The sequence below is a fragment of the Puma concolor genome, chromosome C2 (assembly GCF_028749965.1).
Source record: "Puma concolor isolate L17-30 chromosome C2, mPumCon1.1.hap2, whole genome shotgun sequence".
Taxonomy (NCBI): domain Eukaryota; kingdom Metazoa; phylum Chordata; class Mammalia; order Carnivora; family Felidae; genus Puma; species Puma concolor.
In genome coordinates this window covers 94,599,730-94,623,385 of record NC_141675.1, presented here as the reverse complement: position 1 = coordinate 94,623,385, position 23,656 = coordinate 94,599,730, and the positions used below count along the sequence as shown (strand labels likewise).

General features: G+C 43.6%; 2 protein-coding genes across 10 annotated transcripts in view; one reads left to right on the top strand and one right to left on the bottom strand.

Moving 5' to 3' along the window:
- UPK1B (uroplakin 1B) overlaps positions 1 to 10,076 on the top strand; it is a 31,057-nt gene extending 20,981 nt beyond the window's left edge. For all 3 annotated transcript variants that reach the window (XM_086675362.1, XM_086675361.1, XM_025913532.2), the window contains 2 exons: positions 5,397 to 5,480; positions 9,139 to 10,076. In XM_086675362.1, coding sequence (XP_086531488.1) covers positions 5,397 to 5,480; positions 9,139 to 9,189 — 135 coding nt within the window. In that variant the 3' untranslated portion in view covers positions 9,190 to 10,076. The remainder of the gene's footprint in view (positions 1 to 5,396; positions 5,481 to 9,138) is intronic.
- Positions 10,077 to 16,803: 6,727 nt separating this feature from the next.
- B4GALT4 (beta-1,4-galactosyltransferase 4) overlaps positions 16,804 to 23,656 on the bottom strand; it is a 28,423-nt gene continuing 21,570 nt past the window's right edge. For 4 of the 7 annotated variants that reach the window (XM_086675354.1, XM_086675353.1, XM_086675355.1 and 1 more), the window contains 3 exons: positions 21,518 to 21,622; positions 18,080 to 18,178; positions 16,804 to 17,781 (listed from right to left, as the gene is read on the bottom strand). In XM_086675354.1, the coding sequence (XP_086531480.1) occupies positions 17,649 to 17,781; positions 18,080 to 18,178; positions 21,518 to 21,622 (337 nt within the window). In that variant the 3' untranslated portion in view covers positions 16,804 to 17,648. Of the gene's footprint in view, positions 17,782 to 18,079; positions 18,245 to 21,517; positions 21,623 to 23,656 lie in introns of those variants that run through there. The other 3 variants (XM_086675358.1, XM_086675357.1, XM_086675359.1) reach the window with 3 other exon arrangements.

Genomic DNA, 23,656 nt, shown 5'->3' with positions numbered 1-23,656 from the left:
GCTTTGTGAGTTACCATTTTGAGGAAAGTTGGTTGTGTGCCAGTTTGTTAAATAATCTGAGAAATGTCAGACTCCTTAGTCTGGCAGTAAATAATGCAACGTGCACGTTCAGAATGAAGGACACTGTACAGCTGATCATCATCCCACATCTGGAAGGGTGCCTGGACTGGGATTGGATGCATTAATCTGGAAAAGGACGTGGGGGTGATGTAGATTATTTTGCAGAATCCTTCAAAGCAACCCTTATTTAGCTTTTCAGCAGCATTGTTTTAGTGTCATTTTAATCAGGTACATTCAGACTGCTCTAAAGATTCTATTTATTCCTTATAATCACAATATGCAATATAATTATCACTCTCAGGAGTAATAAAATGCTTTCCATATTTCAACCTTGGCAGTGACCCTCACAAACATATCTTGATTGGACTGTAATTACATAGAAATTATATCATCTCTGTGAGAGAGACAGAAAGGGGTATTTGCCCTCAGATAATCAGTTTATCTCCCTAGGACATGTGATGTTCTAGTAGGGAGGGACCTTCACTCGAGTTTTGACAACCCTTCTCACATTCTCCCTTTCGGTTCCTTGGCCTCACCTGTCCTTAACATTTCCGTCTCCTTACCGACCCACCAGCTACACCACAGCTACAAACTCATCATCACGCAACCCTACTCTCCTGCCAAGTTCCTGGACCTGAAATTCTTCTCTCTGTCCCCGTCTCTAACTTCCTTCTGTCTCTAACTCCCTGTGCTCCTACTTTCTCAATCTCACTCATTCTTCACTCTCGACATAGTTCTTATCTTCTAATCCTTTCCACTTCTCCCCCTCCTGGTCCTCCAGATTCCCACACACCACAATCCTTTCCACGTTATAAGTCCTGCTAATTCTCCTATAGCAATCCCTTTCCACAAAGCAAAATATGCCACCCAGTACTTCGTACACTGTACTTCTGTCATTGCAGCTGACATATCGTAAGTATTTTTTCACAAGGCTCCTTTTTTCTGAGTCCCCTTGAGGACCATGCATTACTCCATTCTGTGTCTCCAGTACCCCACAGGCTGCCTGGCACAATGCAGGCATTGGGGAATGTTTGGTGGGTGGGTGGTTGAAGAGATAAATGACTCTTTTTCATATCCATATTGTGGCTTTTCAAAATCTGCATAAATGAAGGCTAACAAAATTAGGGATGTCATCATAAGTGTGGTGATAATAGAAATCAACCAGGGCGCCTGGGGGGCTCAGTCGGTTCAGTGTCTGACTCTTGATCTCAGCTCAGGTCATGATCTCGCAGTTCGTGAGTTTGAACCCCATGTTGCACTCTGCGATGACAGCACAGAGTCTGCTTGGGATTCTCTTTCTGCCCTTCTTCTCTCTCCCTCTCTCTCTCTTTCTTCCCTCTCTCTCTCTCTCTCTCAAAATAAACTTAAAAAAATAAATAAACCAGAATTTCATATAGCATGTAAGATGCTGGTATATGTATTCTTACTCACGCTCCAACTGCCCTAGAAATGCTACGTGCTATCTAATCACTATACCTCAAGAACATTATCACAGAACTAAGGAAGACCAAAGTAAGCACCACTACAATGATAAAAAGGCATCATGAAAAGGCACTAAATAAGAAGAGGTGAAAAACCTGGGGCTTTTATCTGTGAGTTCCATGAGAACAATACCCTTGTCTGTCTTGTCACTGCTGAATGTCCAGCCCAGTGCCTGGCACCTGACATAAGTGGGCTTTTGTACATGTGAGGACGAATGACCCCCCTCCCAGGATTGTCAGGAGGATCAGTGAGTAATGGGTACAGGAGTGTTTGTGAACTATTGTGTCACGAATGATACTGTCATAATCATCTCTTTGTATCATGTTCCATTCATTCTATCAATGTTTATTGGGTGCCTATTTTGTGCCAGGCACTTGTGCTGGGTTCTAGAGATTCAACAATGAGCACAATAAGATCCCTGCCCTCCAGAGCTTGCACTGTGGTATGGGAGGCACCAAACAAGTTACCAAGTAAATACATGATACATTCCAGGTAGTGATAAATGCCATAGACAGAAATAAAGCAGGGTAGGTATATAAGGAACGATAGGGTTTTTTTTTCTCTATGGTGGTCAGGAAAGGCTTTGTTGAGATAGTATCTGCATAGAGTTCTGAATTAAGTGAGGAAATGAGACCCTGACTTAAAGAAGATTGGGGAAGAGAGTTCTAAGGAAAAGAAGCAGCAAGTGCAAAGGCTCTGAAGTGGGAGCATTCTCAGCTTTTTAAATTTTTTTTAGTTTATTCATTTTGGAAAGAGAGAGAGAGTGAGCACAAACAGTGGAGTGGCAGAGAGAGAAGGAGAGACACAGAATCTGAAGCAGGCTCCAGGCTCTGAGGTGTCAGCACAGAGCCCGACGCAGGGCTCAAACCCATAACTGTGAGATCATGACGTGAGCTGAAGTCAGAGGCTTAACCTACTGAGCCACCCAGGCACCCCTGTTAGCTTTTTAGAGGAACACCAAGGACATCAGCATGGCAAGGCCAGAATGAGTGGAGGAGTAGAAGGCAAAGATGATCTAGAATTTGTAGGGCTTGAATCTGCAGGGAAGGATCCCCCTTAGGAAAAAAAACCTAAAAATACGCATACAAAATTAGGTGCAAGGCCTTGAAATGGTCTTGCAAGTAAGCAGCCCTGGAGCTTAAGCTCATTAGCTTTGCAGGGAAACAGCTTCTGGTAGAGGAAGCTGGGGTCATAGAGGCAGAGCCGCATCAGAGAGTATCCCGCAGGCCATTGCGAGGACTCAGAATTTCATTTTAAGGGTGGCGGAGAGCCATTTCTTTTGAGCAGGGATTTAAAGTTATCTGATTTATGTTTTATAAGCATCCCTCTGGCACTATATAAAGGCATCCTACTGGATGCCAACAGTAGGCTCAGGCCTCAGGGAGACCAATGAAGAGGCCATTGTAGTAATTCTGGTGTGAGACCATAGTGGACCAAAGTGGTAGCAGGAGTTAGTAAGTGTTTGAATTTGAGATATAGTTTTTAAAGTTTATGTATTATGTATTTTGAGAGGGGGGAAACCAGTGGGGGAGGGGCAGAGAGAGAGGAAGAGAGAGAGGAAGAGAGAGAGAGGGAGAGAGAGACAGAGAGAGAGAGAGAGAGAGAGAGAGAGAATCCCAAGCAGACTCCATGCTTCCAGTGCAAAGCCCAACACGGGCTCACACCCACAAATTGTGAGATCATGACCCGAGGCAAAGAGTCAAACACTTAACTGACTGAGCCACCCAGGTGTCCCTGAGATATATTTTAAAAGTAGACCCAGGCTGGCTCAGTTGGAAGAGTATGCTACTCTTGATCTCAGGGTTGTAGGTTTGAGCCCCATGTTGGTGTAGAGATTGCTTAAAAATAAAATCTTAAAAAAATAAAAATAAAGTAGACCCAAAAAGTTTTGCCTGAGTATTTGATGTTGGATAAGAGAAGAACAGTTAGGGCGCCTGGGTGGCTCAGTCGGTTAAGCGTCTGACTTCAGCTCAGGTCACGATCTTGCGGTCGGTGAGTTCAAGCCCCGCGTCGGGCTCTGGGCTGATGGCTCAGAGCCTGGAGCCTGCTTCCGATTCTGTGTCTCCCTCTCTCTCTGCCCCTCCCCCGTTCATGCTCTGTCTCTCTCTGTCTCAAAAATAAATAAATGTTAAAAAAAATTTAAATAAAGATAATTCAATTTTTTTACTTGAGCATGTAGTTGAATGGAGACGTCTGTAATATAGAGAAGAATAAATGGAGAAAATAGAGGTACTTAGCAAAGGCAGGGTGCATAAGTGGGTTAACAAGGGACTGGAACAGGGTCTGAAAAGATGGAACCTTAAACAGTCACCTATAGCCACTGGGCAGGGCCTAAACTTCAAGGTCAGCCTTTGGAGAACATTTCCCTCTGGACATGAAAGTCCACGGAATCATCTGGTGATTGCATTTCCTAGACTTCTCCCAGGGCTTTAGCATGGGTCACTCAGAGGGCAGCCCTAGCCCCATGTGTGTGTATTACTCCAACTTAACATGGTGACTGGAACAGAGTGTGCCAAATATACAAACTTTCTGGATTATGGCATGCATGAATGAACGATTTGATTAATAAAAAATGAATCATTTGCACGCACACATGGCTTTTCAAGCCCTCACTAGAATCCAATAAAGATATGTTGAAACATAGTGTCAAATGAAAGCATGAAACAGGACTTTTTTTAATGGTTAAAAAAAAACAACTCTGATTTTCATAGATTAGAAGTTTTCTTTAAGCATAAACAGGGGTGCCTGGGTGGCTCAGTCAGTTAAGCGTCCGACTTTGGCTCAGGTCATGATCTCACAGTCCGTGAGTATGAGCCCCGCGTCGGGCTCTGTGCTGACAGCTCAGAGCCTGGAACCTGCTTTAGATTCTGGGTCTCCCTCTCTCTTTGCCCCTCCCTGCTCATGCTCTGTCTCTCTCTGTCTCAAAAATAAATGAAAACATTAAAAAAAAAAAAAAAGAATAAATAATCACGGGCACCTGGGTGGCTTAGTTGGGCATCTGACTCTTGGTTCTGGCTCTGGTCATGATCTTGTGGTTTCAGGAGTTCGAGCCCTGTGTTGGGCTCTGTGCTGGCAGTGCAGAACTGCTTGGGATTCTCTCTCTCCTCTCTGTCTTTCTCTGCCCATCCCCCGCTTGTGCACACTCTCTCTCTCTCTGAAAAAAAAATAAAACTTCATGGGGCGCCTGGGTGGCGCAGTCGGTTAAGCGTCCGACTTCAGCCAGGTCACGATCTCGCGGTCCGTGAGTTCGAGCGCCGCGTCAGGCTCTGGGCTGATGTCTCAGAGCCTGGAGCCTGTTTCCGATTCTGTGTCTCCCTCTCTCTCTGCCCCTCCCCCGTTCATGCTCTGTCTCTCTCTGTCCCAAAAATAAATAAACGTTGAAAAAAAAAAAATAATAAAACTTCAAAAAAAAAAAAAAAAAGAATAAGCAAATTAAAAAGTAATTGTCCCCTCAAAACAACTCACCAATTTAGGAGAGAAAAATACTCAAATTTTATTAAGAATACTTTATATTGTACTTTATACTACAGTTTTTTAAAAAAAGAATACTTGACAGTGTCCGCGTATTCAATTAAAAAAAAAAAGTCAGACTAAAATAGCAGCACCTTTGTTAGAGTGAGTGATAAAAACACAAAATAATGTGATATAGAGTAGCTGTTGAACAGAATTATTTCTATCCCCTCGGCAGAGCCCTGTTAATACCTGGATGTCCACGGGGATGTGGAAATAGCCTGGTTATGTTAAATTAGACTTTGGAAGAGTATTGATACAAATAGATATCTGCTTTTCCCCCATCTCTTACATCTTTCTCTCTGGTTCCTCTCACACCCACGTGGGATCACCTGCCCCTCCAGGGCTGCTACGAACTCATCTCTGGACCGATGAACAGACATGCCTGGGGGGTCGCCTGGTTTGGATTTGCCATTCTCTGCTGGACTGTGAGTATTTCCCTGCACAAGTTAAGGAGAGGACTTGAGATTAACCCCTGGTTAATCCAGCCACACTAGACAGTCTGGAAACAAAACCTTGGACCTGAGGGCTAGTCAGGAAGCTGCTGGCACCAGACCAAGGACAGTGGATTCCCCTGGCAAGTGGGTGTTCACATCCCCTACCAGGGAAGAGATGGGCCCTACTAGCCACATCCTTCTTCAGGCTGATGGGGAAGCATTTGCCTGCCCTTCCGGCTCTCTAGATCTCATGAATTCATTATAGTTAAATACCAAACGCTGTCAGCTCCCTAGATGGCTCCTGCCCAGCATTGATCTGCGTTTGCTCCTTCCAAAGAGCTGTCTCCTCCAGGCTCACCTCATCTACTTTATCTGATATTCATGCAACAGAAAGGTAGGGCAGTGGTTCTCAGCCCTGGCTGCACATTAAAACTTCCTGGGAGAGCTCGGGGAAAAGAAACTATGCATGAGCCCCAAACTCTGAGATTCTGATTCAGTGGATCTAGGGGCAGGACCCAGGCATTTAAAAAAAAAAAAAGATTTTTTTTTTCCACATAATTCTAATTTGCTGTCAGGATTTAGAGCCACTCATTGCGTTCAGGAAGAAGTTCTAAACTTTTGGTTTCAGAACCCCTTCACACTCTCAAAAATTACTGAGGACTCCAGCAAGCTTTTATTTATGGGGGCTATATCTATTTATAGTTACGCTATGAGAAATTAACGCAGAATTTTAAAAAATACTTATTAATCCATTTAAAGTAACAATAATAAACTGATTACATGTTACTGTTAACAATATATTTTTGTGAAAAAAGTGCCTATTTTCCAAAACAAAAACGATGAGAAAAGTAGCATTGTTTTACATTTTTAAAAGTATCTTCGGTGTCTGGTTTTGATAGAAGACAGCTGGGTTCTCATATTTGCTTCTTCACTTCCTCTGTAATAGTATATTGCTTAGGTTGAAGGATTTTAAGAAAATCCATCCTCACACTGATAGGTAGTGAAAAAACCAAGAATGTTTTGATAGCCTTATCTAAACGTAATTGTGAATATTCTTTGATATTACACAAAGCTTGACAACTAGTAGTTTTTAAACATTAGTTGCAATGTGGATTCTAAAATTATGTCAACAAACTTTTCAGACTGTTATATTAAAATAGGTTACATCAGTTTGTCTTGAAATTTGCATACGTCATTTACCCGTTGGTGATTCTATTAACAACATGCATCGGTTATTTGGGAAAATATTGATTCACTGTGTTATGCTGATCTTCCAAATGTAGGCTGAATTCTCTATGCAATATCAATAAATCACATTCATTGTTATTGGATGACAAAAGCCAAAAGCCTGGGAACCAGCAGAGGTTCTGTATCCCCAGTGCTTAGCAGAGCACATGGCATGTGCTTGATACTTTGTTGAATGAATGAAAAATTGTAACAGTGAAGTTCCTATTCATTGCCATATTGGAAAGGACCTTAAGCATGGGGGTGCTATGGGCCCATCATGACAGAAACAAGTTTCCTGAGTTTTGCTTGAGTGCCCAAATTTATCACTGGCAACAAGTATTGTCAGTTGTTTTCCTCAAAGTGACAGACTCACTTTGTAAAATTTTGAGAAAATGTCTGCCAAACATCCAATCTGAATAACTGTAGCTTGTCTATTAGTCATTTTTTCCAAGTAAAAGTCGTGTTGCATGAAAAAATGGCTGGTTTAGCATACAACTCAATTACACGAGCGCTTTGCCTTCAGACAACCATCAGGTTTCACTATGCAACAAACTGCTTTGTGCATACTTTGTTTCAAGAATATTAAAAAAGATGTATATTCAAAGGTGAACACTTAATAAAATTAGTAATTCTTACTGCTTCACCAAAAACAATCTTAAAATTCTAAAACTCTAAATCTCTTAAGTCTGCCTTTTTTTTTTTTTACTGCAAGTACACAGCAGTGAAGAATACACTGACTACTAACACGGTTTAGTGCCTCTACCTTAAATCCTGCTAAGATGCCAGCAGTTTTACTTTCCACTGTTTTGCATCATCAGTACAAACGTGAAAACAGTAAAAAGGGAAAAAAAAAAAAAAAAAGTCTTAACATCGCTATGCAAAAGGTCTTGACCTCATGGATACCCACAAGGGTCCCTTGGGTGGTTATGCACCACACTTTAGGAAATGCTGGGTTTGGGGTGAGAAGCTGAGTGAGGCAGGCAGGAAGGGAAAATCATTTCCTCTGAGAAGTCATCGGTGGTCCCTCACCCACCCTCAGGAACTCCCACAACACTCTGCACACACCTCTGTCATGTAATGGTCACTCTACTACAATGGATTTGTCTCCGCCAAAAGCCTGGGAACCAGCAGAGGTTCTGTATCCCCAGTGCTTAGCAGAGCACATGGCATGTGCTTGATACTTTGTTGAATGAATGAAAAATTGTAACAGTGAAGTTCCTATTCAGCCATGCTAGCAGGAACTGTGGGATAATGTTTAAAGGCTCTCAAGGACCTTAAAACTCCAGACCAGTTAAAACCCTTGACATTTCCACAAGCCTCAAATGGACTCTGAATCTAGGAAGCCCTCCTGAATGAAATTCAAAAGAGGGAAGGGAAGGAAACCAAGTGTAGTGAGGACCTGCTATGGACAAGGTGTCATATCCAATGCTTTTAGCATTAAATCCCTAGAATAATAGCTAGGTAGGTAGCCACTCTCCTTGGTTAAGTTCCTCACTCTCTCAGTCTCTTCACTGGGTTCTGGAAGCACTCAGTGGAGTTATATGCATAGCACTCAGGACAGTGTCTGATGTGTAGTACGTAGTCAATAAACATCAGACATTAGTAGTAATGATATTTTATGATCTCATTCCATCTTCTAACTTGGGGGGTAGGTGAAGAAGATGGTACTATCTCTACTTTCCAGATGTAGGGAGGGAGGAGCAGAGCTGCAGAAGAACCCAGATATTCCAGCCCCTTGCCTGAGTCAAATGCCTTGAGTTCTGTGGCATTCTGCAGGGGCAGCCGCACCAGGTCATAAGCATTTTTGGGAAAAGAGGGAGTCCTGTGGGAGGAGAGGTTCAATAGTAGAAGGTAAGAAAATTGTACCTCCAAATGGTACATACGAGAAATAGGAAGCCACTGGAGGGTCATTAGCCCTGATGGGAAGAAGAAAGGATTTCCCCAGGGGGGCTAGTTTAGCACAGAGGTGAGAGGAGCAATCCCAGAAGACGGCAAGTCTGGGTGCAGTTTGGGACAGGGAGGTGGGAAATGGGGAAGGTGTGTCTGAGTGGCAGGATAGTTACCTCTGCCCCATGAGGTGTTATTTGTTTGTTTTTAGTTTATTTACTTACTTACTAAGAGAGAGAGAGAATGCAAGCAGGGGAGGGGCAGACAGAGAGGGAAAGAGAGAATCCCAAGCAGGCTCCATGCTGCCAGCGCGATCTCAAGAACTGTTAGATCGTGACCTGAGCCAAAATCAAGAGCCGGTCTTTTAGCAGACTGAGCCACCCTGGTGTCCCTGCCCCACGAGGTTTCTTAAGGTGAGATTACTCTTAAAAATTCAGCATCATCTAAGCCTGAGTGAACCTAACATCCTTTTCCCCCCAAGTATGAGATGTTTCTAAAACAATTCCTTATTTAGTTTTTGGCCTTTCTATTCTAGTTTTGGGTTCTCCTGGGTACCATGTTCTACTGGAGCAGAATCGAATATTAAGAATGAAGTGTCGCCATTATACCACCTTCCTCCAGCGACTCTGGACCGCGCGCTGCAAGCTTGCTTTCCCAGTATATATCTCACATCTGAGCCCTGAGGGGATGTGTGCATTCTTACTCAAATTACCGAGTCAGTTGGTGTGGTGTTCCTCTGAGCTCTCAGCCTCTCAAAATTCTCACTAGTGTTTTCAGCTTGGTCTGGGGTTCTGCGACATTCTTACACATGGTAGGAAAAGGAGACTTTAGAAAGATGGTAACTCCTTCCACCCCTGTTTATGTTTAACTTGGGGGCATAAAGACATCCACAGTAACCTGTGATATCGCAGTAAGCCCAAGTCTGTATCTGGAAGGCAAATATTTCTCACTGCTTTCTAAAAGAGACTTCCAAAGGCTTTTATTCACGTCAACTCTGCACAGGTGGGAGAACTAAGGAAAAGTTGGCCTTTGTTCTATGGCCTTTGTTCTTTGGTGCCTTTGGCCTTTGTTCTATGGTGTCTCCCATCTACGCAGACTCATGTGATTCCCTTAATGCCAACTTAGGACACCTTTATTCTCCAGGACAATATCCAACCTTGAGTTAATAGTGGTTGAAACTTCCTCTCAGACACAGCAGAGTGATATGTTGTGTATTAAGCTCAGTTCTCCCATGAAAAGTATATGGACTTTTGGGGACAAAGAAGGGGCTTGTCACATATTCACCCATGTCAACTTTTGAAACACCTTTCAAACAAGAGAGAAGCAAGCTGGCTATTAGCTACATGATTTATGGTGATTTCTGTTACTGTCAAAATATTTCTCTTCTGAACTGTTTCTATTTGTGGTCCTGAAAGAAATTCTTATAATTCAATATTTGTCTAGTCTTATAAATAAAGAAGGCTTTTAAATATGTTCACCTTGTTTTGTGTTTACCAGTGGCATAATTGGTCATATACAAGTATAACAAAATGAGTGGTCCAACCGCAGAGCCTTTTAGGCTCATGGGAATTAAAGTGTAGGAGATGGAAAATGCAATAGGGTGAGGTTTCCTGCTGGATACTCTGTAACCCTGCTGTGCAGTTAAATGGTTGGAACTTCTAAATTTACTTTCACTTTTCACTCCTGCCGCACTTAGCCCAATAGCAGTGATGGAGCTCCAGCTCTTCAATCCTTTTCTTCTACAAAGGAAGCATCTCAAACTTCCAACTGCTGAACTGTGTCCCCTAGGAAGGAAATGTATGTTTCCTTCATGGTCTTACTCGCAGATGACTCACAGAGTGCCCTGATCTCATGCCCCGGCCAGGTTCTGGTGAGTTGGGCTGAGCCCTGGGATGAGGGGGGGGGGGGGGGGGGGAGAGAGGAGTGCCTTCGCCATGCACCTGCTGGTAAAACTGGGGTGACAGCCTGATCCTTAATTCCCAGGATAGGGGACCAAAGGCTCATGTCCTGATGCCCAACTGGCTTGCCCTCCCCTGCCTCACCTTATATCTCCAGGAGAGTGCTTGGGATGTCGGGATAAATGACACCTGTACTTGGCTGAGATTCTCTCCATGGTCTTTTAGAAGAAAGAGAGGGAAGGACCTCACTCTGGGCAAAGTTTTGAAATGCCTCTCTCATGTGTTCCGATGCCTTTTGCTTCTAGTGCTAACCAGGTTTTCCAGTGCCCTCACGCTCTCTGCTGACTGAGCAAATTCTGCCCCAAACCACTCCTGACTTTCCCTCTAGGGCTTCATGCTCCAAAAATCTACCTACAAAATTTCATTCTTCTTGTGATTTGATCTCAGCTAGGTTAAGGGAAAGCTTTGTACAGACTAATTCATACTAAGGAGTGAATGACAGCTAGTTCCCACTCCCTTAATCTTCTATGTGGATTTTTCATTGATAACTGAAAATGATTTCTAGTTGGTAAAAATCCAAGGCAGCTGTGGGAACAGGAAAGAGCTGTTGTGGGGCAAGATGGCCCGCCTGCTGCTCTCTAAATCTTACCTCCTGCCTTCTCTACCAAGAATTAACTAGAAAGAGAACATGCCTTCAGTTAGTAAGTGCCCCTTGTCACCTCTCCAGCTAGCCTTCTACCTGGAGCCTCAGCCTCATCTTCAGAGAAGGTGCAAATTCCACTGTAAATGTGGACAGACTTCGTTCCTCCAAAAACCAAATAAGGCCCCGAACTCAGGTACCACTACATCCAGGCCGCTAACACTCGGGTAGGACATACCCTTCAGCTGAGAGAATCCCAGACCTGGAGACTTCTCTGCACTGGAGAAGTCCAGCCACTCGGGACTGTGCCTTGTGCCCCAGAGGTCTTCAGTTTAACCTCGGGGCAGTTTCCACTCTGCCTAGTTTGGGCCTCCACCTTTCTCCACCTTCCCTGGAAGCCCAGCCTTCCTCACTTCCTTCTGGCTTCTGGGACTGTTAGTGGGACTCACACCACCATTCAGGCCCCAGGGTGAGGCCCAGGTCCAGCCTCACCAGACCAGGGAGAGTAGGAGCACCTGGATCTGGGGAGCTGGCAGGCTGCTGTGCTCAAGACCCACCCAGACAAACCATCTTGAGAAATTCCCACTTCTCCAACAGTCCATGGGCCTGCTTATCAGGTACCAAAGAGCAATTACTACCTAACACCAAAAATGGTCAGGCTAACTCTGGGGTAGGTTTCACTTGGCGGCAATGGCAGATGGGTCATCGCGCTCTCTTGGTTCGCCGATTCCTCCCAGGGTGTCACCCGGGCTCCTGGCATGCTGCGTACACAGAATGTTATAAAGCCCACTGCTCAGGTTTGTTAGCCCTGTAACTATTTTTCCTACATGAGCTGGAATACACAGAAACTGCTCCAATTCTAAGCAGCACATCAGATACTTCCTGGCTACCCATAAAGAAGAGAAAGAACAGTGGTCACGTGAATTCGGAAATCCAATCTCCTCTCCAAGCTCCACCCTACGCCCCCACCCAGCCCACTGAGGAGCAGGGTTGTGGCTGAGAAACTGGAAACTGAGCTGGTTTCTTATCTCTACTGAATGACCAATTGCCTTTCTCCTTCAGAATCGAATATTTCCTTCCTTTTGTCTTTTCTGCTTCACCACACCTAGATCCTTATCACCTTCTATACTTGAGACTCAATCAAAAAAGAAACCCAGAAAAAAAAAAAAGCCAGAGAAGACTAGTTGTAAGCTACTGAGTTTGCTTTCATGTGTGACATTTTTATCATAAGGCTTGAATGATCCCATCTGATGAGGAGATCCACAAACATCTTGGAAAAAGGCAGCATTGCTGAGAAATGCATAGTTCCCAGACCCTTCTCCAAGCAACCCTCCCCACAATCCCCAACCAACGCCCAACACACACACACACACACACACACACACACACACACACACACACCACCCCTACCTTTGACGGAGACAAATAACCAAATCCTGGGGTTAGAGAAAGCTTGCCATCATGCCCTACTTTCTAATGGCCTCTACCCTGGGTTCCTGCTGAAAAAGAAAACAAGAGCAGCCCAACAGTCAGAAACTGGCCTGCACTCATACCTATAGGCAATCCTATCAGATGTAAACAATCTCACAGAACACCAACTTCAGATAAGGTCACATAAAATGAGGCAAAGCAAGTCCACTTCATCATTTTGTCCAAGCACAAGTACAAGGTCACTGGGCCACCTGCAAAATACCAAACACACCCAATTTGGCTAAAATAAGTGACTGCTATGAGTTTACCAATTACAGCTCTATTCTCCTGCTAGTCCCTATGAATAAAATGTAGACACGCTTATAGAATTGCCCCCGCTTTCTGACAATGTCCAAACGTAGAGCACACCCTGCTTGCTCGGGCCCTCCCCAAATGCCCCAACAAAACCCAAACGCCATAATAGGTTCACACTTCCTTTTTCTAAGACACCTCATGATTCCTTATGGCGTGTTCTCCTCACTGGGAGTCATAATCCCAATTTATTTACTGCAAAAGTGTTCCTGGGGGGTCTCTGAAGGGCGTAGCCACTCCAAATAACTGTCCATCCCTCTTTCCTTTCTTGGCATATTTGTTGGTTTGTTACCATGAAGTGGTTAAGAACACAAACTCTGGAGTCAAATATCTGGCTCCAAATCCCAGCTCTGCATGACTTTGGCAATTTACTCAGCCTCTTGGAACCTGTTTCAGGAAAACAGGTCTCTCCCCAAAGGAGACTGAGAGGACTAAGATATGTCAAGTGCATTAGAATGGTAACAGGCTGTAAGAGATGCCAATAGGAAGTTATACCATAAATCTGGTCTGAAGTACTCTGCTTGGCCCATAATCCCTGGGAACATGCCAACTAATGTCATGTTGCTTCAATTTATTATGATAAGCTTGATAATCAAATACGCAGTCCAAATTTACTGGCCCTGAAACAATAGCAATGAGTAATAGCTTTTTAGCAAAATTCCTACTCTATGGTGGAAGAACGTACTGGGGTAGTCCAGATAAGGCATTTTAATGGATACATCTCATGTACTGTATGTTATTTCTAGAACCCTAGCTACAGATGAGATCTCTGCCCTTGCTGCCATCACAGAGAAATTTCATAATCTCCTGACAATGTGATATTCAGGGTGGGGGAACATAAGATACTGGGGTCAAGAAGAATGGATTCAAGTGACTTATCTCCTCCTCTTACCAACTTCGGTTAAGCTACTTAACTTGAATCTGTTTTTTTCTTTGCAGTACATACACAGCTACAGGGCTACTGGCAAGATAAAATTAAAAAAAAATAAATAAAATCACACAGGTAACTTGGCCAATACAGAGCAAGCATTCAATTATTATTATGACCCACCCTTCACCAACCTCTCTTCCAAGGACGAAAATTACACACACACACACACACACACACACACACACACACACACGAGGTTTGATTTTGACTTTTCAACTTCAACAGTCATCAATGGAACAATGGACCCTTTGCTGGTACAGTCAAGCTCCCTGAGAGTGAGACCCTCTCAGCCAGTCCTCTGTGAACACCTTTCAGACCTCTGAGGGCCTCTTAGCAGGTATAAGATGGTCTTCAGTGTACTTAAAACCAGTGACGGTGGCAATAGCTTAAATAAGGTACTAAGGAATACATTTAAAATTTGGAATGTGATTGGCAAAAAAGTACTTATGAAATATACCTGAATATGTTCCATCTTGTAGGACACGTTAATGGCTTTTGAGAAGAACTGTGTACATACAAAAATTGGAGAAAGTAGAGGTTTTGAGTCTAGCAGAAAATATCTTTCATCTCTCCTAAGAGTCCATCCACAGAGCATCTAGGACCCCTCGAGAAACCTGTCCAATTGGGGTTTGAGTGGAAGTGAGGGGGCTAAGGGCAGAAAAACCAGGGAGGGAGTCAGGAAAAAAGTTCAGAGACCAGATGAGAATGAAACATACTTTTTAGATCACAGAAGATACCAAACTTCTCTGGGAAATAGGACAAAGATATATACACAGGAAAACTACCTTTGAAAATGAGAGAAGCCGGGTACCTGGGTGGCTCAGGCAGCTAAGCATCTGACTTCGGCTCAGGTCATGATCTCACAGTTCGTGAGCTCAAGCCCTGCTTCTGGTGAGCCCCACTTGTCTCTCTCTCTGCCCCCCATGGGATTCTTTCTCTCTCTGCTCTTGCTCACTTGTGCCCAGTCTATTAAAAAAAGGAAAAGAAAATGAGAGAAGCCAGCCCCCCTCCAAAAATTAAAAAATGAGAGAAGCCAAGATGCAGGCAATGTGGTCTTGAAGTCAGGACACCTGAGTGTGTGCCCTGACCCTGCCATTTACTAGCTGTGCCATTTCTGGCAAGTCCCCCACCTGTTCAGAACCTCTACTTCCTCATCTACCCTACTTATCTCAAGAGTCAACAGGATCAATAAAGTGTGCGTAAAAACATCACAAGAGCATAAAGAATCGTAAAACTGAGTGGAAGTGGAAGTGAGAAAAAAACCAACCCAAACTTTTAAAGGAGCACACTCTTCCAAGTATTTGTGATGTCCAAATAGACTGCACTCCTATAATCCTTAGCAATTACGGTAGGCAGATCTACAAAGCTCAAAAACCTTGGTCTCTTTGTTGCAGTTGACAATGAGAACATACAGGGCAGGTATTGGGGAAACTTGTTTCCTTTGAGGCTGAACTCCTCTGCCCAGCTGTGGAGAGAAGGAGGTGGATGGCAGCCATGAGCAGGCAGTTGTCACACCCCAGTGCAGGTAAAGTGGCATGGTAGAGAAATAGAGGTCCTTTTTTTTTAATGTTTATTTTTGAGAGAGAGAGAGAGAGAGAGAGAGAGAGCGGGGGAGGAGCAGAGAGAGAGGGAGCTGGAGAATCTGAAGCAGGCTCTGCACTGTCAGGGCACAGTCAGTGCAGAACTCAATGCAGGGCTCAAACTGAGATCGTGACCTGAGCCAGAGTCCGACACTTAACCAACTGAGCCAGCCAGATGCCCCAAGGTCTTAAAAAATTCTGTTCCACATTGAGAGGTTTCACAATGAGTCATTTCAACGACTGGTGCATTATATTGGTTGCAAGAATGATCTGAAGTACATAGATCTGAAGTACAGTGGTTTCTAACATTAAAAAAAAATGCAGATGCCTACTCGTCATTGAAAACACAGAATTTCCATTGTAGTGGCTATATTCTGTTGCTATTTAATAAAAAACTGAATTCTCAAATACGGATCCTCAAATTCCTTGCACGTATTATTCTCTTCCTTTACCCTCCCAACCATGACCTGGGACCCACAGCCTCCAAAGTGGGGATCCCCCGGCATGGGCTTTGGGCAATTACAACAGGGCAGTCTGCATATGATTATAATTAAGAGAATGTGGGGCAGCATGCTACAGATTCTGCAGAAAAGAGAGAGAATAGGAACATGAAAACCACCATTATTTTCTTTGCTAAATGGAGAAAAAACACAGCTTTTACTTGTCCCTACTAAGTTAGACGTAAAGCAGGCCAGCCCTAGGTAAACCTGTCCTATCTATAAAAGTTTAACGATTAAAGTGTCATATAATAAGGATGGATGGAGAGACCCTGGGGCACGGTTGCATTAATGCTTGCTTAAGAACATCCACATCTACCTTATTTATGTGCCCATTCACTCATGCGAACAAAATATTATTTCTGTTCTGACCCACAATCCATTTCCTATTACCTTCCTTAGATAATCCTTGCACATCCCTGCCCCCCAACCCCAGGAAGCTCAGCGGTATTGGTGGCTTCTCTCCCAAATCACTGCTGCTGCCCAAGTCAGTGCCCCGGCCCCACCTTCCTTATCAAAGGCTTCCCAAGCCCTGGCCTCCACCCCACCTATCCTATAACCAACCAGGTGCGCCCCAGAGGCCAGTCCTGCTGCACCCAGTGCTGATGGTGGGGAAGGAGCAGGCACAAGAGGATGAAGAGAACAAAGGCATGATAGGCCCAGGAGAGGAGATGCAGAGGCAGCTGCCATGGGCCTGCCGCCAGTTGACAAAGGGGAAAAACAGGAAGAAGGAACAGAAGGATACAAAAAAAAAGAAAGGGAGTAAGGGGACTCAGTCTCATTTGCTTGTAAACTGCTGAGGATTATGGATACTGAAATAAACACATCTACAGGCCTCAAACAACAGTGACAAACCAAGACTAGGCACCAAAAGCTTTTCCATATTTTACTACAGAGGTACTTTCAATCTATTATGAGTGAATATGTAATTTGTAAACAGCTAATTCATATCCTACATGTACAAAATCATTTTTACAAAAATACTTTAAAAACTAGTAGATAATGTGTTCCCTGCTGGGCTATTCCTGGGAAGACATGTCTGGGCAGGTGACCCCCAGGACAGGGAGCAGCAGCAGTGACCAGCACAACTGTGGCTGCTTCTCCATCACTGTCCTCCTCCCAGCCCTTCATCCTCAAGTTCACTGCATCTTGATTCTTCACCTTTCTCCTCTCTTCTGCGGCCTTCTTCCCACCTGGGGCCCAGCTCTTCAGAGGAGCGTGCAGGATAAATGAATAACAGGTAGACTTCTTCGTACCTTTCTACCACAGACGAGAACAATTCTGGTTCTCTGAGACATTCAGCAATCCTATTTCCTGTGGACTTTCTTAGCCCAAACTTAAATATCCTTCAATCCAAGTTCTCAAGTAGCTAGGCTTCATGGTATTCTTTGAATAGTCCTTTTATACTCAGTCCTTCAAGTATCTGTATTACAAGATTTAACCCTCAGGGGGAAAACAACCAAGAAAGCTGTCTTCTTCCAATTGTTTTACATCCCGTATTACTTGGAGCTCTGCTAAGAAAATACAAAAAGAAAAAGTTCAGCTCAATAATTAGCTGCAACAAGTTCTTAATGTGTGTTACTAGTCCAAAAATTATTGGTCTCTAGCCCAAAATTATTGCAATAAAATATTCAGTTCTTCCGAATGTGTCTAGTCCAAAATTACTGCAATAAAATATTCAGTTCTTCCGAATGTCACCAGAAGATCCAAGGTCACGTTATGCACCAGACCAGAAATCCACCGTGATGTTGGTATATAAAGGATTATAATCCACAGAGAGTAATTTATAAATACAACTAGTCAACCCATCTGTTCTCCAGACTTGTGACACCTGATGTAAGAGCTTCATCCTAAAGATAAAAAGAACAGTGTAAATGGTAATGCAAGAATTTAACACATATTTCCATTGCTTTTTGCCCTGCCCCCAAATTTGACAAAAACATCTTTGTCAATTATCGTACCATCTGGATTTCCTGCTGCAAAAAGTTAATTTTCCCCGTCTAAAGTAACAGGACACCAATGATAGCCATGTGTTCACATGTCAGACCTCATGTTAAGACCCTAGGGGCCCATGATGGGAAGAGTCAATGCACCCAGTCTACAGGACAGAAGGACGCACAAGTAACACGGACACAATGCAATACGCACCATCCATTGCTAACAGGTCCTTGGCTAAGCTTCAGGGTATCTATGAATCCTCCCATAGTGCTGTCTGTAGGCAGGAGGGTACACACCTCTCCTAAGAGTCTCAAACAAAATCAGGATATATGTAGAAGAGGATGAATGAAGCAGAACCTGACTTCGTGAAGGAGTCTGGGGAGGGGGCGCGGAGAAAGTAGACATGACTGAGGCTTAGGAGAAAGGTGCAGGAAAGGACAACCAGGCAGGGTTATCATCCCATGCAAGATGCAGAGACATGCAAAGCAGCAGGATGCGCTTCAAGAAGCAGCAGCAATTGCATGGCTGGAGCCCAGGGATGTGGGGAGTGAAGCATGTGGTGAGCTGAATTGGTCTCTAGGATTTTGGGGTGAAAAGCAAAACGTTTTGGTGACAGTATCAATGTGGACAGAGATCAGAAACACAATGAGCTAAGTAAGGTCAGAGAAAAATAATACAGTATGATTTCACTTGTATGAAGTTGAAAAACATATAAAACTAAACAATCTTTTTCACAGGGATACACACCTCTGGAAAAACAACAACAACAACGACAACAACAACAAAGAAACAGCAGAAATAACGATCATTATCACAAGTAATAATCACAAAAATTCAGGAAACCATGACCTCTTGGGTTGGGGGAAGGAAATGGGTGTGGGGGGGGTGGGTCACAGGTAACAAATATAATTTGGGTGGTGGGCACTACCACTGTTCATGGTACCAAGAATCTTCACACTTTTCAGACAGTTTGTAAGTATTATTTTGCATCTATTCCATAATTAATTTTTTTTTTAATGTAAAGAGAAAAATGCACTTCTATGGACAAAGACTAGAAAGACGCATGGAAAACAGAAGTAGCTGTTTTGTTAAAGTTGCAGATTCTAACACATGGGCTAAAAGCCTTCTTTTTTTCAATTTTTATTTTTTTTTAATTTAAATCCAAGGTAGTTAACATATAGTGTAATAATGATTCCAGGAGAATTCATTGATTCATCACTTATATACAACACCCAGTGCTCATCCTAACAAGTGCCCTCCTTAATGCCCACCACCCATTTAGCCCACCCCACCCCCCACCCAACGCCCTGCCAACAACCCTCAGCTTGTTCTGTTTTTTTTTTATTTAAAAAAAATTTTTTTTTCAACGTTTATTTATTTTTGGGACAGAGAGAAACAGAGCATGAACGGGGGAGGGGCAGAGAGAGAGGGAGACACAGAATTGGAAACAGGCTCCAGGCTCTGAGCCATCAGCCCAGAGCCCGACGCGGGGCTCGAACTCACGGACCGCGAGATCGTGACCTGGCTGAAGTCGGACGCTTAACTGACTGTGCCACCCAGGCGCCCCTTGTTCTCTGTTTTTAAGAGTCTCTTATGGCTTGTCTCTCTCTGTTTTTATACTATTTTTGCTCCCCTTATGTTCATCTGTTTTGTATCTTAAATTCCATATATGAATGAAATCATATTTGTCTTTCTCTGACTGACTTATTTCACTTAGCATAATACACCCAAGTTCCATTAAAAGCCTTTTAATATTGTTTTAAAGTATAAGCTCTAACAAAGCCCTATAATATTTTAATACTGTTTTTTTAATGTTTATTATTTATTTTTGAGACAGACTGAGTGTAAGCGAGGGATGGACAGAGAGAGAGGAAGACACAGAATCCGAAGCAGGTTCCAGGCTCTGAGCTGTCAGCACAGAGCCCGACACGGGGCTTGAACCCACAAACCATGAGATCATGACCTGAGCTGCAGTCAGACGCTTAACTGACTAAGCCACCCAGTCACCCCTAATATTGTTTTAAAATGTAGGGGCGCCTGGGTGGCGCAGTCGGTTAAGCGTCCGACTTCAACCAGGTCACGATCTCACGGTCCGTGAGTTCGAGCCCCGCGTCGGGCTCTGGGCTGATGGCTCAGAGCCTGGAGCCTGTTTCTGATTCTGTGTCTCCCTCTCTCTCTGCCCCTCGCCCGTTCATGCTCTGTCTCTCTCTGTCCCAAAAATAAATAAACGTTGAAAAAATAAAAAAAAATAAAAAAAAAATAAAATGTAGAAGAAAATATCAGAACAAAGAACTGTAGATTCTTCAACTACAGTCCCATAAAGAACTGGCTTATCTGTCGGGTTCCTGGGTGAAAGGTCTAATTCCTGGGGCAAGAAAAGTATATGGTAAGCCTAGAACAGCTCATCACATAGGAGCACAGGTAAGGGAGCTCTCAAAACTAGTGTAGTTATGTCAAAGGACTCAGGAGTCAGCCTGAAGAAGATTCCACTTGCCAACAATGAGATAAACTGAGCATTGAAAAGAATATTAACTACATCCTGAAGGATGCTAGGGAACATCAAGTCATCATTTTGAAAAATGAAAAATCAGCACTGATTCTTTCCCTTTATCTGCCTTTTCTATAAGAACCATACCTTGGCATACTCAAACAGATGAAGGCAAGGCCTTCTTTGCAGAAAAATCTATCTAATAAATGCAGAAGGCATGATAGAATATCAGAATTTTGTGATTCCCAATGGAATAATAAATATATTCAATGAGCACCGATGGCTGATAAAATCATCAGGTGAAAGACTGATGGGGAACCTGGTTGGGACTGGTAGCACCTAAATCCACAGATCAATCTTAATATCACAAAGACCCAACAAGCCATCATATCTTCCAGTTGTGATACAAGAAGAGAGATGTGACATCATTGATGAAGTGTTCTAACCCTGAATAGTACTGCACTCTGTTCAAGCCTCCAGATCTAACTCCCAGCTTACAAGGGAATGTAGAGGTCAGAGGCACATATGAAGTTATACCACCAGGATGCAAGTCACAAAATCCACAAGGTATGAAATTGCAGGAGACAAATGACCTGATTTGTTCAACAAATAAAATGCAGCAGGCAAAAGGTAGTAGAGAGGTAATCTACAGACTGAGAGATTTCAGAGAGATCGTCCAAATGCAATGTGTGGATTGTGTCTAGATTCTGATGTGAATAAACCAACGGTTAAGGGAAAAAAAAATATGAGATGATCAAGGAAATCCAAACACTAAGTGGATATTTGATGATATTAAAGAAGTACTGTTAATTTCATTTTAGGTATACTGGTTTCTTTAAGACTTCTTATATTTAAGGATACATACTGAAGTATTTACACAGGATATGCTGTGATATCAGATTTGCTTCTAAATAATCTAGCCGGGGAGGAAGAAAAAGCAGGAGAAGGGAGAGAAGATGTGAGTTGGTAACTGTTGCAGCTAGGAATGGGGCACATGAGGGTTCCATATACCACTCCCTCTACTTTTGTGTCTGTTTGAAAACTGCCTTAATAAAAAGTTTTGAACAAAAGAAACTGGCTCATCTGATTGAATTCAGCAGACCTCACTGACAGAAGAAACTAAGCAGGTAGCCTGCCAGCCATATGAATCCAGGACTTACCGTTCTATATTCACCTCATTGCCTCTGTCTCTAGTGTGGAAGATCATTGTATATTTACCCACATTAGGCATTGGCCGGATTATTTTCATTCTATGAAGCTCAACCCTAGAAGAATAATAGAAGTGTTTTTTTAAAAAAAGTCTATCCCACTTCATCTACCACTAGATACTTAAGAAGAATCATTTGCAAAAATTTACATATATGTACACACACACACACAGTCACACAGAGCTTGATTATTAGGATATTAGAATATTAAAATTAGGATATTAAAAAAAAGCAATCTTTTAACATCCGGCCTCAGGCAGCAAGTCTATAAAAGAATCACATTTAACATTTATTATTGGGGTAAAAGGGGAGGTGTCAATTTATAGTTTGTCATTTTCTAAAACACCTCAGGAAACTTTTATGTTCAAGTCATTGGTTTATTCATAGTTATTAGTCAAGAACGACTCTGGAGACCATGATGTTCTCCTCAAATGAAAGCAAAACTGGGGTCTCCCCCCTGCCTTGAAGCTGAGGAGGATCAAGAAGATAGTGAAGTCACATAATACATGCAAGATTCTATTAGTCATCCCATCTGGACAGTGAAATGATTTGGGGAACATGAGGGATACTGTTTACCTCTAGTCCTTGCTACTCTTGCCCAGAAATCTAACAGGTGCCCTGTGTTTACTTCATAAGCCACAGCCACACGGGCTGCCAATGGGCCGGGCCTTAAAGTACTGATGCCCATCACTATGACCATTCCTATGGAGCCTGTGGTGAGGGAAATCCATTCTATCCTGCCAGAAACATTCCAGAGACTCTCAGCCGAGACATGGGAGCAAGACCAACATGGAGCCCTGGCTCCTTCACACTAAAGCACTGGGGCAGTTCTGGCAGTCACACATCTATTACTTCAGAACCCCAGCTAAGAAATGTCCTTCATAGGGGCGCCTGGATGGCTCAGTCGGTTAAGCATCCGACTTGGGCTCAGGTCATGATTTCACAGCTCATGAGTTTGAGCCCCGTGTCGGGACTCTGTGCTGACAGCTCAGAGCCTGGAGCCTGCTTCTGCTTCTGTCTCCCTCTCTCTGCCCCTAACCCACTCGCATTCTGTCTCTATCTCAAAAATAAAGAAACATTAAAAAATAAAATAAAAAAGAAATGTCCTTTCTAAGAGGCAACAGTAGGAGGAAAGAGGGTCTCCCAATAGCCCCCAAAGCCTTATTATTAGAAGTCTGAAGATACTCGCCTCAATTGAGGCTATTGAATACTTATTCTTGGGAGCTAGGGATAAGATTGGGTCACAAAACCCAAGTTTGGCAGGGAGGGGGGAGCTGAGAAGACTCCAGACATACTCCCTTTGAGCCCCCAGAGCAGAAAGTAGTGCAAGAGAGCCTGAGGGTAATGCCAGCAGCCCTGAGTCTGGCTGGGGTGTCAGGCCAGCAGTTGCTCCCAGTGTGAGGGGCTGGCTAATGCATAAGGGTGAAAGGGAATCTTGGTCTGATCCTGGGTGTGCCACTCCTCACAGGCTGTTGGCATTCTCTGCTCTGGAAATTGAGAACTGTGCCAGGATTCCCTGGTGTCTGGTCAAAAGCACAGGCTTACAGGAGTGTCTGGGTGGCTCAGTTGGTTACGCATCAGACTTTGGCCTAGGTCATGATCTTGTAGTTCCTGAGTTCGAGCCCCGCATCAGGCTCTGAGCTGACAGCTGTTGCAGACTCTGTGTCTCCCTCTCTCTCTCTGCCCCTCCCCCACTCAGGGTCTGTCTCTCTCTCTGTCTCTCTCTCTCTCTCTCTCTCTCTCAAAAGTAAATAAACATTAAAAAAAAAAAAAAAGCTACAGGCTTACAATAGGCTCTCTGGCCACTTTCCTCAAATTGCAGTTTTGCAGAGTTCTGGACCCTGTCTCTGTAAGTAATACCCACCAAGTCCGCAGAAACCCCCATCAACACTTCTGGTCTCTAAACACCCGCAGAAACAAACGACCCTCCATCATTTCTGAACTGCCAATGGCGAACGGCAATTTGGGCCATCCTGCCCTCCCCCTGCCCCCTGCCCCCTGCCCCCTTTTAAGCCGGACTCCACTGCCTTATGACCTGCTGGACTGGCATCTAGAGGAACTATCCACAAATGAGGGTTTCCAGAGCCACCA